At 43.0% G+C, this 15,442-nt stretch overlaps 1 protein-coding gene across 1 annotated transcript; it reads right to left on the reverse strand.

The window, feature by feature from the left end:
- Window positions 1-1,113: 1,113 nt before the first annotated feature.
- Window positions 1,114-13,653, reverse strand: KCNV2 (potassium voltage-gated channel modifier subfamily V member 2). The gene is made up of 2 exons (XM_019729740.2): window positions 12,274-13,653; window positions 1,114-1,481 (listed from the first exon to the last, which is right to left on the reverse strand). Exons 1-2 carry the CDS (start codon window positions 13,651-13,653, stop codon window positions 1,200-1,202), a joined length of 1,662 nt encoding a protein of 553 aa, XP_019585299.2. The 3' UTR covers window positions 1,114-1,199.
- Window positions 13,654-15,442: the final 1,789 nt, after the last annotated feature.

Raw genomic sequence — 15,442 nt, forward strand, 5'->3', positions numbered from 1 at the left:
AGTGCAAACAAGCCGTTCATTTCCGGGACTTCAATTTCTAATAGGCCTATGGAGGGAGGAAGGAATTAGGAAAAGGGGGCAAGGGAGAGAAAGGATGGACACCCTGTGGGAAATGGTTTTCCTGACCCACAGATGGAGCCCAGAGCAGAGGACCACATCTATTTAATTCCCTTTGTTAAGTGCTCGGTCCAGAACAGTCCACAAAAGGCAGAGGTTGTTTTGTTTATTTTTGTTCTTTCCTGGAAAGGTACGGGAAAGGAGGCCCGGAAACATGAGGACATGTGGGAACTCCTATCAAGGGAAGGAGGATTAGCACACTTCAGCCTCTTTCACAGATCAAGTCTGGGAGCTCGTGTATTAACTCTAGACCAAACTTTCTCACCTTTGGCTCTATTGCCATTTTGGGTCAGGTAATTCTTCACTGTGGGGCTGTCCTGTGAATGTGTAGCAGCATCCCAGGACTCTCCTGACTAGATGCCAGTAGCCCTCTCATCCTCCTTCACAATGGTGACAACCGAAGCATCTCTAGAAACTGCCAAATGTCTCGGGGTTGGGGGAGGGGAGTAGACAATGACAAAATCTCCTGGGTTGAGAACCTTAAGTCTAGAGAATCTACTAGACAACACCCACTCAAAGAGTCTTAACAGCCTCCATTTATTGAGCATTTACAGATATTATCTCCCTCCCCCGATGTTCATATTACAAGGTAGGTCTTATTACCTACATTTTGCAATTGAAGAAACTGAGGCTCAGACAGTTAAAGTAACTCACCCCAAATCTTACAGCTGGTAGATCTGGGCTTCTGACTGAGGCTGGTCTAACTCCAAAGCTCATACAGCTCCTGATACAACACTCTCTTTGGAAAATTAAGGATTTTTTTCCTTTAAGGAAATTCTTCTCAAGTCAACTCAAGTCCAAAAATATTTATTGAGAAGCCATTAGAAACTACAAGAGAAATCTAAGATGTTTCTCTCAAGGAGTTTTCAATATCAGGGTCATTGGGAAGGTCAGCCTCTCGCACAACACAATATGAGGCAGTCCACGCTGGGGGGAAAATGAACATTTCTAGAGGTAGAACTTCATGAACTTAATGCCCTTTGTGTATGTCTCCCTCACATGTCCTTTCACTGCCAATCCGGATAATAAAAAAAGGAAGCCTCGAAGGTCATGGATCTATCAGCCACACATCCTATGGACTATTAATTCTCTTGCCTTGGGGTAGGCTGTGGGTTGCTTCTAGCCAAGCACTCAGCCATCTTCTTTCTGGCTCTCTGCAGGAAGTCCACGTTTCCCCTTTCCCTTCGTATGGCGGTGTACTCATAAGCCTTGAGCTTGCTGTAGTAATCGGAGAATTTGTTGTAGAGGATGGAAATTGGCATCCCATTGAGGATGATCCCGAAAGCGATGCAGAGGAAGGCGAAAAGCCTGCCCAGGTGGGTCTCCGGGTGCATGTCTCCATAGCCCACAGTGGAGATGCTCACCTGTACAGGAAGGAAAGTAGGACGGAGTTGTTAGCACCGTAAGGGAGGAGAAGAAAGGGAGAGAACAGGCATTGTCTCCTGAAAGTGGCCTCTGTCTCCCTGAAAGTGCACGTGGGGCATGTGACAGCATCCATGGAGTCAGCTTTAGGAGGTACCAGAAAGTTCGGTACCTGTGTCATGGAAAGAACATAAGCTTTGGAGCTGAAAGACCTGTGATTAAATCCTGACTTTCACTTATAAATTTTCTTTTGCATCATACAGGGGAGACATACCTACTTTAAAGGGTTGTTGTAAAGAGCATATAAGATAAAGTGTGAAGTCCATGGTGTAGAATGGGCTCGATGAATGTTGGTCTTTGCCTCCTCTCAGCTTGGGCCAGCTTTAGGGCTGGGGCCCCTAGGTTTGCCTACTTGATCTCCATGCTGAAAAGAGCTGGGGCTTAGAACCAGTCAGACCTGGATTCAAGTCCTGACTCTGACCCTTCCCAGCAGAGTGACCTTGGGCAAAACATTCAGAGTAGCTAAGTCTTGGTTCATCAAAAACAGGAGGATATTACCCAGCAGGATTCTTCTGAAGACTAAGTAAGAAATGTACATAAAGTACTTAATATGGTATCGGGCACACAAAAGTCATTAAACAACCTCCTCCACTGTTCTCTCATCTTTAAAATGGAGACGATTATAATACTTCTCCGAGTTCTTATGTAGTTCAAATGAGATATAAAGGGTCTTTAATTGGAAATGTCTGGAGAAACATATGCTCATTATTTTGCTAAGGGACAGTTTTGTAAGACATCCCAACCAAAGATATGTTTACCCTACCTGAAATCCTTCCCATCGCTCTTGTCAGACTGCTTTAGAGTCCACTAATTAGAAATTTATTTAGGTTAACAAGTTTCGGTTTTAACATGCAGATTCCCATGGGACTAGTTATCAGTGTAGCTAGAGCAAAACCCAGGAAAATCTCTCGGGGCCTGTTTTGTATGCCTCATGTACTAAGACTCCCTTTGGTCCCCCAGACTATTGGCTAAATTACCAGAAGCCTTTAGGCAGGGCTGTTGCTTAGTTGAAAAACTGTGCATTGCACAACTCACAGCACCACCTGTGTGCTTCATCGATTTGTGCTGTTGTTGCCACAATTTTCCGGCGGATGGAAGTAAAATGTACGAAGTCATCCAAGACGGCCTTTAGTTTAGAAATGTAAACATTTTTGTTGTGATGATGTAAGGGTTAGTTTGAATTTAGAATAAGTGTGACAGGTTAGTTAGAATGAAATGGAGAAGTGGGCCAGCTGGGCAAATCTGGTGGCGTGATAAGAACCGCAGTTCCATCCAGCCCACAACCTGAGAAAGCTTGCACCTCTCCTCTGGGCTGGGGCATGCACCACCTCTCGCTGCTCCATCATTGGCGAGAGACCCGCGGAGGGATGGGCTGCCTCTTCTCATGGGAGAAGCATACAAGCAAGCATCTAAGGGAGGCAGGATGGTGTAGACCAGGTGAAGGAGACAGGTATGGCACTAGGCCACGTGAGTTTGAATCCACTTCCCAGCTGTGTGCCTTGGGCAAGTCACCTACATTTTCTCTGCCTCTGTTTCTGCTTGTGAAATGCAGGGAGAATAACAGTACCTACCTCATAGGGTTGTTCTGGGAATTGAAGGAGTGCCTGGCAGAGGGTGTGTGAGTGAGGATGTTAGTTCTCATGCTTATTAGCCCAGCGCTGTGGAGACAGGCTCCTTCCGGGCGCCTGCTGAATGCCCTGTGAGGGGCATTGGGTGGGACATACTCTGGCTCCAGGAGAGACCTTTTTCCTACCTCCTGGGCCAAAAGGTGATAAGAGGCAGTGATAAAGTGAGATTGTGGGTTAATCTCAAAGTATGCTCCCGTTTGTGTGTGTGCGTTTCTTGTCACCGGCCACACCAAAAGTAAAAGAACTTGAGTCAGATCTTTCTGTCCAGGTGTGGGAACTGAACAATAGCTTTCATATGTCACAGCATCACTCACACCTCTGTATGAATGTTTAGTCAGCCTACATTCCCTGGAGGACGCCTACACGGAATCTGGATATAGGGGTGAGTGACAGAAAGGATAGTTTTAGAACAGCAAGCATCTGTGAAGGGCCAAAGCAGAGGCTTTGAGGTAAACCAGCCCCCAAAGGGTGCAGATTGATGGGGGGAGGTCTAGGATACAGAGGGAGGAAAATAATTGAGACCAAGTGCCATTTTAAAACTTCAAATCGATACCCATTCTGGCTTTGTTTCACTCCCAAACCCAACATTTTTTTTTTTTTTTTTAATATTTTTGGCTGAACTTTGAGTGAAAAGTCAAAAACAAAGAGAACTGGCTTAAGGAAGATTAAGTACTTGATCTGCATAATATGGTGTAAATATTGTTGTATATCTTGGATCTCCATTTTTAGAGAAAAGATGTCTCCTGCTAGGAGGCTCTGTATGACTAGTGCTGAAGAATTTGTGCAAAACGCATAGCTAATTTATGCATTGTCAGTTTTATGGATAATTGGACTCAACCAGTAATCTGCTTGCTCCTTGGCTCCAACAGGAACTCAGGATTCCTTGGCTTTAGGGAGCTTTTGTTCCACATTCCACAGTCCAAACCGTTTCTCTTTGGATGAGAGAAATTAAAAATTGAAGGCCCAGACTGACCCATGTGAACTCAGAGTGAGTTCTCACTTTGGCAGGAGTTGGGGCTTGGAAATGTGACCAAAATTTCTACAGTCCATCTTAATATCCTGAAAAAACTGGCTGGCTCAGCCGTTCTGTAAACCGCAAGATTACCGTTCCGTTGAAAACTTACATGTTGTTCCCTAGCCTTTGGCTCCCAAAACCCAGAACATGACTTTCCCCCAGCAGCTCAATAACTAATCAGCAACTTCTGGCCTGTTAAACAAGGCAAGGAGGACAAGCGTCCAGTTTTTCTCCAAAACTTTAGAATGACTGCAGTTGAATGTACGAGGCATGGATTAAACCTTGGCTGCCAGTAATCTATGCATCTAGGAATTACGATCCCAGGGAATAAAACCGATGTTTCAAAATAGTTCTCCTAAAGAATTTAAAGTGGTAAAAACTAATGTTTTCTGGAAAAATTATTACATACCTCAATTACGTAACTCAGCCCTTCAAAGGTTTTAGCTTCAAAGGCGATACTTAGCCTATCCGTGCTGCTGTTGCTACAGATATTTTAGGAATTCCTCTTTTGGATTATAATCTGCACGGAGGATTCAGTCGCATGACCTTGAAACGAGTGGTCTTGCTGGGCCACAATTAGGGCCCAATTATGTGGTGCCTCAACTAGAGATTCACCACCTCAAGGGTTAACTATAGTTGCCAATCTTAAACTCAAGGGTCTTGACTATTTAAAAATATTGACTCCACCCTCAACAAGGTAAAAATTGAGCTCCATTACCAGGCAAATGGATTATGTCACAGGCTCTACAGATAATTCCTCAGTGGAATTCAGAGAATGTTCTGATCAGTGGAAGCACTGTTAGAATCAGGTCATGGGTGACCACCTTTAAGAGAACAACCATTCTCATCAGTATGCTACAGTTCGGACATGCATGTAAGTTGTACAATAAGGAGGAAGTATGCAAAAGCTAAGGCAAGTTTAGGATCTATTAATCCACCCATAGGAAGGTACATAATTGTCACAATGCCCTCTGCATCTTCAGCTTACCTGGTACTTCTCCCTGCCCTCTACAGTTCTGTCATGTCCCATTCAAGTCCTATTGGTCAAACAGGAGGAGCATAGTTTAAAGACATGAAAGGGGAGCATCTCCAAATCAGGAATCCACAAGCTCAAAAGTCATGGAGGTGCCTGATAGATAGCCTTTGCCCCATTTATAGCTCCTGTGCTGTTTCTGAAGGAGCTAGGAGAACCTGAACGCCTTCTGTGGCAGACATTTATCTGTTGTCTCTCAGTCTCAAACCCGACCTTCTTCTGTACTCTATTCTGTAACTCTGCAGCCAGGAGTCTGCAAAGGACACTTCCCGGATTCCCTTGCCTACTGTCTTCCGGTTATGTTCTGCCAAAGAGAGACACTGTTGGGAGACTGGAAGGTGCGATGAGGAGCTAAGGGGCTCTGTTCCTGCTTCTGTCTCTGTTACCGTCCTCCAATAGCAGCAGCTCTCTGTGGCTCAGGCATCTTTCAGCATAGCTGGCACTGACCTCACGCTGTCATCTTCAAGGTCCCTGCAACAGCTACACAGAGGTTCCTCCTCTGTACTGCTTGGTTCTGGTGGCTCTGCCCTCTACTTGTTCCTCCAATTCTAGGGCCGATCGCTGTTACCTACAGTTACCAATCTTTGGGTTATCTCGGTTTCTCCTTTTTGCTTCTAGCCTTCTAACCCCATGTATCTATTTCCCTCTATCAAGTTCCCTCTTTAAAACACCCACACAGTTTCCTGTTTTCCTGATTCTAACATGACTGATTCATCTTCCCAATCAGCTCCTCAAAGCAAGCAATCAATAAAAATAAAATAAAGCTCAGTGATCTTGTAAGTACCACCTATTTGCAAGGAAATGATATCATACTTTAGGACAAAGATAGGAGCAAGGTCTCTGGGGCACCATTATCTGATGCCTCAGCTAGAGGTCAATTTTCTTTTTGAAGAGTTTTTGTTATTTTTTGAAGGAATGAGTTCATGACATAGTTTCCTATTTGGTTTCTACAGCTTTCAGTTGCTCTGGTAAGCTCAGAAGGAAATGGTTTGTTGAACAGTCCAATTGCCCTTTTCTCCTTAAAAACATAGCCACACTGGAGGCCAGTGATTACAGCTTCGTCATAGAGCTAATTGTTCTCGTTGAGCTGTGCCATGCAGTTCCCACACCCAGGCAACCCTGAGAGCCCCCATTATGGCTGGAGCCGCTCCAAGCGTGGGCCTATTTATCTGGACACTCAGAAGCCCTCCCACAATAGAACAGCTAACCCTTTTGTACGTCTCACAGTCTCTCTCTTTCCCCAGTAGGGAAGGAATCACTTCTGTTTTATTTTCCCCAAAATGAATCTGGAAGCAAAGGTTATTGCTTCCATGTGATAAAGACTATTAACTAGTCAGATATAGAAGCTTCTATTTATTTCAGATGTACTACAGGCTAGCAGTTTACATATGTTTGCTATTCCATTAGTGTTCATAAAGGACCTCCATTTGACAGGCGAGCAGGACTGGTCTAGCTTATATTCTAATGCATGAACATTTGCAGACATTAGTGTCCATGAGGGATTTGTTTTGTAGCTGTCGGAGAACTCACAATGATGAAAATTACTGTATTCCTCTTAAAACCCTGAGTTGAACAGAGGATGGTTGCAGGATCCTTGGCATAGAGAGAGGGAAGATTTTTGAAAGCAAGTCAGATTTGAGGTGGTCTGACAGCACTAACACATGCAGAAGAATGGAGTAGAGAATCTTTTTCTGATGTGGATGACTGTACCATAAGGGATTCAGCACTGGGACAGAGGAAGAAAATATCGGTCCTATTACTCTTTACCCCATCTTTAAAAATTCAGTGTGAGTATGTTTTCTGATGCGTATGATATATTTCAGCAGGAATATCTTACTGCAGTAGAATGATTGTATTATGGGACCTAATTCTTTATATCCTCCTATATTCCAGCTCTGTGCCATATAACTTTGCACTGCTTTCTGATAGTGTGTGGGCTAACTTGTGTGCCCTTTGACTCTGAGATTGGCCTTGTGACTTGTTTTGGTCGATGGGTTGAGGAAATGGCATTAACAGAAACTTATACAGTGCTTGCATGATTGGGTGCTGTCTGCCTGTCTCTCTCTCTCTCTCTCTCTCTCTCTCTCTCTCTCTCTCTCTCTCTCTCTCTCTGTTCTTTGTTACGGCCATAGATACATGTCTGCTGGAGGATGAAAGACATGTAGCCTGGTTTCTCCTTCATCCTAGCTGTCAACAAGCTGACCATCAGATATATGAGTGACTGACATCAGGCCAAATGAGAAGAACCTTCTAGTTGAAACAAGTCTAAATTGCTGGCTTGCAAACTCATGAGCTAAAGAAATGCTTGGCATTTTAAGCCATTGAGTTTTGGGGTGGTTTGTGATCTATCATTATTGTGGCAATATATAACTTAGAATTTATGAATAACTAATTACACATTTATCATGGGTGTGTGCTCAAAAACTTTTTCTTTTTTTTTTTTTTTAATTTATTGGGGTGACAATTGCTAGTAAAATTACATAGATTTCAGGTGTACAATTCTGTATTACATCATCTATAAATCCCATTGTGTGTTCACCACCCAGAGTCAGTTCTCCTTCCATCACCATATATTTGATCCCCCTTACCCTCATCTCCCACCCCCCACCCCCCTTACAAAAACTTTTTCATTATGAGATATATGATCAATAAAATGCTTGGAGATCTTTGGGTCAGAGTTACTTCCCGTATTCAACTGCTCAGATTCTCATGTCTGTTTAGTCATGTCTACTTAGATGAGTTTCTTCTCATTGTTCAAACTTTACCTAAATGTGATCTTCTCCAAGAGGGCTTCTCTGACCATTCCATCAAAGGTAGATTCTGCCATCCAAGTCACTCTCTAGTTGATTGTCTTATACAAGACACACTGATACCTGAAATTATTATCTTTCTCCTTTAGAACATAAACTCCATGAGGTAAAGGACTTCAACGTTTTTTGTTTTTTTAATCAATCACTATTCCTAGTATTTAGAATAATACTTGGCAAACTGTAGATGTTCAACAAATTTTAGCTCAGTGAATGAGTACTATGAATTTTTGTGGGTAACATGAGGAATTGGCTCTAATATTTTGCATCCTTTTACTTTGCATCTACATAAGGAAGGAGACAAGACATTTTTTTTTTTACTTTTTTGTCACTGCCTGTTTTTTTACTTAGTTTCAGCTGCACAAAACAATGTTATAGTTAGACATTTATCATTTATATATATCCCTCACACTGTGTCAACCCCCCGACCCCATCCACTATCCCTCTGACATCGCACACAGCCATTACATTTCCACTGTCTACATTCCTAATGCTGTACTCCACTTGAGACAAGACATTTTGTCTCCATCATTTGGACAGTGTCCTTTTCTCTTTGCTCTACTGAGACTACAAACCCTGCATACATAATATGCAACATCAGCAGAATTGGGTTAATAAAAATCCATCCTGAGGAATATGGTAGTCCTAGAATGTTCAAGGGGAATTGCTCTTATTGTTTTCATAGATTAGTTTAGAAACCAATACAAATTATCAGTCTTTTACCTAACTCACAATTCTTTTTACTAGTATACATAATTCTCAGATAATAAAATGGACAAAGGCCATTGGTAAAAGTTAAGGTTGGAAAATGGTAAAGTTGAAATGTGCAAGTTTTGGCTTGTGAAAATAGTGCCTGATAGAGATAATGGCCACAAAAGATAGCTCGCATTGGTAAAAAAAAAAAGAAAAGAAAAGAAAATTTATTTGCATATATAGATATAAATATAGATATAGATAAAACCTGAATGTCAGTATCATTTTTATTGTAAAATTTATGGAAAACACTGGTCTTGAGTACAATAATTTGTTACTATAAAAGGGATAATTTGAAAATGCTAAACATTATTGTAAGATAAACAGATCAAGAAATTAAATGGGATTAATGGACATGTACTTCAGGAAATTTTTTCAAAAGAAAAAATCTAATATTAGCAACAAAATTTTTATAAAACTCAAACTAAAAAGTTTTTGCACAGCAAAGGAAACAATCAACAAAACAAAAGACAACCTACTGAATGGGAGAAGATATTCGCCAATTATACATATGATAAGGGGTTAAAATCCAAAATTTATAAAGAACTCATATAACTCAACACCAGAAAAACAAACAATCCAATTAAAAAATGGGCAGAGGACCTGAATAGACATTTCTCCAAAGAGGCCATATAGATGGCCAATAGACATATGAAAAGTTGCTCAACGTCACTAATCATCAGAGAAATGCCAAAAACCACAATGAGATATCACCGCTTATCTGTCAGGATGGCTATCTTCAATAAATCAGCAAACAACAAATGTTGGTGAAGATGCAGAGAGAAGGGAACCCTCATATACTGTTGTTAGGATTATAAACCGGTATAGCCACCATGAAAAACGGTTTGGAGGCTCCTCAAAAAATTAAAAATAGAATTACCTTATGACCCAGCAATTCCACTTCTGGTTATTTATCTGAAGAAATCCAACACACTAATTTGAAAAGATATATGCATCTCTATGTTCATGGCAGCATTATTTACAATAGCCAAGACATGGAAGCAACCTAAGTTCCCATCAATAGGTGATTGGATAAAGAAGATATGATACACACACAGACACACACACACAATAGAATATTACTCAGCTATAAAACTAGAATGAAATCTTACCATTTGTGACAACATGGATGGACCTAGAGGATATTTTGCTAAGTGAAATAAGTCAGACTGATCTCACTTATATGTGGAATCTAAAAACAAAGTAAATGAATAAACAAAACAGAAACAGACTCTTAGATAACAGAGAACAAACTGATGGTTGACAGATGGGAGGGGGTTGGGGAGCTGGGTGAAAAAGGTAAAGGAATTAAGAAATACAAATTGGTAGTTACAAAATAGTCACGAGGGCTGTAAAGTACAGTACAGAGAATATAGTCAATAATGTTGTAACAACTATGTCTAGAGCCAGATGGGTACTAGGGGATCACTGCGTAAATTATATAAAAGTCTAACCACTATGCTATACATCTGAAACTAATATAAAATAACAACAAATGTCAACTGTAACTGAAAAAAATAAGTAATTTAAAAAATTTTAGGAAAATCTTAATATACAAACTAAAAAATCTTTTGTGGGTTAAAAATATAGAGTATCAAAGAACCCACTAAACCCAGCTTACATATGTAGCCTTCTGAGATATTTGGATGAATGGAAACTTGACTGTCTAAAACTTGGAATTATATCATCAGCATGTGGATTTGCTCTTTATCCTTCCCGCTTTACTCGCCTCCAAAGTAAATGTCAGTTGCTGGGGACAAATCATCCTCTATCAGCTTGATCTGTACACTGGGTTTATCTACTATGGGGATGACCTTTCGTTATTTGGAACATGATCAGAGGCGTAACATTTGGCTACCTCACTTGGAAGAGCCTAACCTCATCCTGTCACTATGAAGAAAGCTCACAAATCCTGTTGTACATATGAGCACTCACTTTCCAGGGAAGGAAGACTCAGTGAACTGTAGAGCTCTCCATCCTCCTATTTTAGAGATGAGAAAACTGAGGACAGGGAGTGAGGGAGTAAGTAATAACAGCTCATTATTCAGGGTCACAGTTCATTACTGGCAGATCTGGGAATAGAATCTAAATCCAAATCCTCCATCCCATTGCAATCCAGTGGGATTCCCTGTGTTTCCCCGAAAATAAGACCTAGCTGTACAATCAGCTCTAATGCATCTTTTGGAGCAAAAATTAATATAAGACCTGGTCTTATTCTACTATAAGACCTGGTCTTTATAATAATATAATATAATATGATACAATATGATATATAATATAATAAATACCGGGTCTTATATTAATTTTTGCTCCAAAAGACGCATTAGAGCTGATTGTCCAGCTAGATCTTATTTTCGGGGAAACATGATAGAGCCTTGGGTTGGTTCGTCTCAGTTCACACCAGACTGTGGGGTCTGACATACCCAATGTTAATGTTGAAAATACAGACTTTCTAACATGGGAAAAACTGGTTATATTTGCTTAATGTCTTTAAAGGCATTACAAATAATCTACTTTAAAAAAAAAAAAAGAAAAGGAAACCATACGTCCAGTTCTCCCCTATACATGTTTCAGTTTATTCACTGACCTGAGGAGACCCAATCAGCATTTTCAGGGATATGGGTATTCAGGGATTTAGTGTAGTATCCCAAAAATATAGGTATGTGAGTAAATGGAATAAGTTATTATAAAAGGCGAATACCAAAGAAAGCAATGACAAAATAATCAATATATTAACTGTGAGGCCTGCAGAAGAACTAAAGCATGAAAGAGGCAGTGCTGGGGTGTGGAAAGGCCATGGATTTGCTGCTGAACAGACTTAGGGTTTAGTCCTCGCTCTGCCACCTCTAGCTGTGTGTCTACACTCAAACTCTCTGCATCTCAGCTCCTCTAGCTGTAAAATGGAGCAATAATATCCAGTCCTGAAAGAATTTTAGTGGCATTGGAGCAAGTTTCAGTTTTAGATGCTTCTTTATGCACTCTGATTTAACTAGAACCAGTAGGATTTCAGTTAGGCTTGACGGTGTTTAGCCAAATCTCACTTCCTCTACTGAATAAGTCTACAGGTTCCTTAAAAAATTGAAGCCACTTCCAATTTGTCCTGTTTTAAATAGAAATAGTGGTCATAACCACCTCGGGGTTAAGATAAACTTACAAACTACTCTGGACAATAGGTGTTCACTGAGTGACAAATAACAAGAATGAGGATGAGGGAGCTTCCCACATGCATCAACAATGACTCCCCCTTCATATCTGTCTGTCAAGGGTTAGTTTAAAACCAAATCTAGATTTGGAGAGTCCTAGGAGCAAGTCAAATTCAGTTACTTACTGGACTACAGTGTCTATGTCTTTCCAACCCTCTAACACCCACGCGTTTTTGTTAAGGCAGCGATGGCATGGTCTTTGCACAAGGCAAGGTGGCTCATAACCAAGGACAGGGAGGGCCAGCTCCTGCCTGGCTGGGGAGGAGGGTGACAAAGCCCAGGGCCCCGTACTCACCGCGGCCCACCACCAGGAGTGGGGGATGCTGGTGAAGTTGGTGCCAGGAACATCGTGCTCCACTGAGTAGACGACAGCGGAGAAGGAAAAGATGCCCATGGTGATGAAGAGCAGCAGGCAGCCCACCTGCTGGTAGCACAGGCGCAAAGTGAAGCCGAAGGCCCGCAGGCCGGTGGAATGGCGTGCCAGCTTGAGGATGCGGAAGACGCGCATGAGGCGCATGACACGCAGGACCTGGCCCACCTTGCCCACAGTCTCCAGGTCGTGCTCCCGGGACGAGCCTTTGCCGCGCTGCTGGTCGTCGCCTGTGAAGCATTCGATCAGCAGCTGCAGGTAGAATGGCAGGATGGCCACCAGGTCCACCAGGTTGAGGGCGCTGCGTGTGAAGCGCCGCAGGTCCGGCGTGGAGGCGAGACGCAGGAGGAACTCCAGCGTGAAGAAAGCGATGCACAGCATCTCCACGTGCTCCAGGATGGGCCGCGGGCCGCCCTGCTCTGCGTGCTGATGCATCTCCTCCACCGTGTTGAGAGTAAGCGCCACGATGGAAATGAGCACGAAGAGGCTAGAGGCCACCCCAAAGGCCTTGGCGGCCACCGACGAGAAAGGCTTCTCCATGAGGTTCCAGAGGCGGCGCCGCTGCGACCCATAGAAGCGCAGGTCGCGGAAGAGCTCCTCAGCCTCCTCCGCCTGCGCCTGGGCGCGCAGCTCGTTCTGGATCTTGAGCTGCTCCCTTAGCTCGTCCCTCCGCTCCTCGAAGCAGATGCGGCAGCAGCGCGGTGTGTACTTGAGCCGCACGCCCCAGTAGCCCAGCTCCTCCAGGAAGTTGCGTGGGCACAGCTCGTCACACACCAGTAGTACCCCAGACACGTAGAAGTTGTAGATGAGCTGGAAGACGGCCGGGTCGCGGTCGAAGAAGTACTCGTCCGTCTGCGCCTCGTACTCGTCGCACAGGCCCAGCTGGCGGCTGCGGCTAGTGGCGGTGGCCAGGCGGCCCAGGCGAGTCTTGGGGTAGCAGGCCAGCGCGGCGTAGTGCAGGCGGTAGCTCTGGCCGCCCACGTTCACGTTCAGTGTCGACAATACAGCGGGAGAGTCAGTGTGGTCTTCCAGCTGGGCGGCGGTGGCGGCCTCTGGCTGCTGGGCCTCTTCAGCCAGGACGTCCTTCCAGTCCTCCCCCTCCTCTCCGTCCTCGTCCTCCTCGATGTAGTAGTTATAGTTGCCCTCAGTCCATGGTAGGGTGCTGCCCTGGGAGCCGGAACAGCCCCCCACGGAGCAGACGCTCCTGCGGTGTTGGCTGTTTGCTGCATGGGGCGCGTTGTCACACTCAGCAGTATCCCAGGGTCTGTAGCTCCAAGACCGCCTCCTCTCGCTCTGTTTCAGCATGGCTGCGAGAAGCAGGCCCCTTCCTTTTCCTTCCTGGCTGTCGTTGGGTCCCCAGTCTGCTCACTGCCACCAGGAGGAAGGATCCCGTGCCCTGCACTGTCTTAGACTGTCCTGGGCCACAGAGCTGGGGTCCCAGCCATTGCTCTCAGAGGGACCCCCTCCTCAGGCCCTGGGCAGCCCAGCCACATATGTGTACGGGGTCTGAACACATAGGCAGACAGCTCTGGACTGCTCTAATCTTGCTGATAGGGAAGAAGCAAGTGTTAGGAGGGATTTAGAACCTCTTATCCTGTTTCCTCCCCCTCTGCCTCCACTCTGTGACGTAGAGGATGATTATGTGGTCTTAAATCTCTAGATAATCAGGAGGTGGCAGAGATTATTGCTAATAAAAATGTGGGCCACCCATGAGGCCTGTGCTCCTTGTACCTGTGCTGGAATGAAATCAACTGAATTGGCTGTAGACTATGGCTCAGTTTCAGTTTTGATCTCTCTTTGTCTCTGTTTCTTTTTCATCGTCCCTTCTCTTAAAAGATAGGGCATGTTTCAAGGTAGAATCCCAGGACTGGTATGTAAATATTCTCAGGTCCTTGCAGAACTGCTCAGCCGCTGTATTAGGCCATATGTGAAGATGGCCAGACTTCCTTCCAAGGAAAGGGTCTTCGTCACTCTTCAAGATACCACTTTTTTGCTTCTCTTTTCATATGTAAGGAAGACACTGTGCTGGATGCTGGCGATGGAAACTCAATGCAGGCACAGTCGCAGCCCTCAAGTTGCTCATGGTTTTGTAGGTGATATAAATATGCAAACACAACAGAAGAGTGAGTAAAAACTACAGGGATAGCAGAGAAGAACAAGGGATTTGCTTGGAGCAGGGAATTTGTTTTTAAATTCATTTTATTTTGATTAGCTTATACATGTTTAAGAGAAAACATTGAAAAGGTACAAAGATGCATAACAACTTTTCTCTCTCTCTCAACCTAGATTTCCTGCTATCAAGTGTGCCTTTGAGGGGGCAATCACCATTAGTACTTTTTGGTTATCCTTACAGAAATATTCTAAGCATATACAAGCAAAAACGTATCTCCATCTATCATCTGAGTAACTCTATTATTAACACAAATTATAGTATGCTATACATTTTGCTTTTTCCAATTAGCTATATATCTTAGAGATGTTTTCATAGCTGAACGTAAAGATCTGCTCATTCTTTGAAAATAGCCGCTTCGTAGACTGATATTGATAGACATTTATGTTGCTTTCTATCTTTGCTTTTATTTATTTTTTTCTTTTTTAGAGATGACAGCATTTATTTTATTTTTATGTCTTATGAATTTCAGGTGTACAAAATAACATAATGATTAGACACCGTATCTGTCTTTGCTCTTATAAACAATGGCGCAATGAATAACTGTATACATACATTACATATGTTAGGATCTATGCACGATAAATTGTTAGAGGTGGATTGCTAGGTCAAAGACCTCACATTTGTAATTTTGATTTATAATGCCAAATTCCCCCTTGTAAAAGTTTACCAACTCACAAACTCACCGTCAATGTATGAGGATGTGCTCTCCCTATTTTATAGGTGAAAAATATGTGAGTTAATTTTAATTAATACTTCTCTTATGATGAATGCAATCGAGCATCTTTTCATGTAGATTAAGAGCTGTCATGTTCCTTTTTCTATTTTCCGTTGAGTTGCTGGTATTTTCTGATTGATTTATAGGAGAGCTTTATATACCACGAAAATAGACCTTTTGCTGTTGGTATGAACTATGAATATTTT

The sequence above is a fragment of the Rhinolophus sinicus genome, linkage group LG04, assembly GCF_036562045.2.
Source record: "Rhinolophus sinicus isolate RSC01 linkage group LG04, ASM3656204v1, whole genome shotgun sequence".
Lineage (NCBI taxonomy): Eukaryota > Metazoa > Chordata > Mammalia > Chiroptera > Rhinolophidae > Rhinolophus > Rhinolophus sinicus.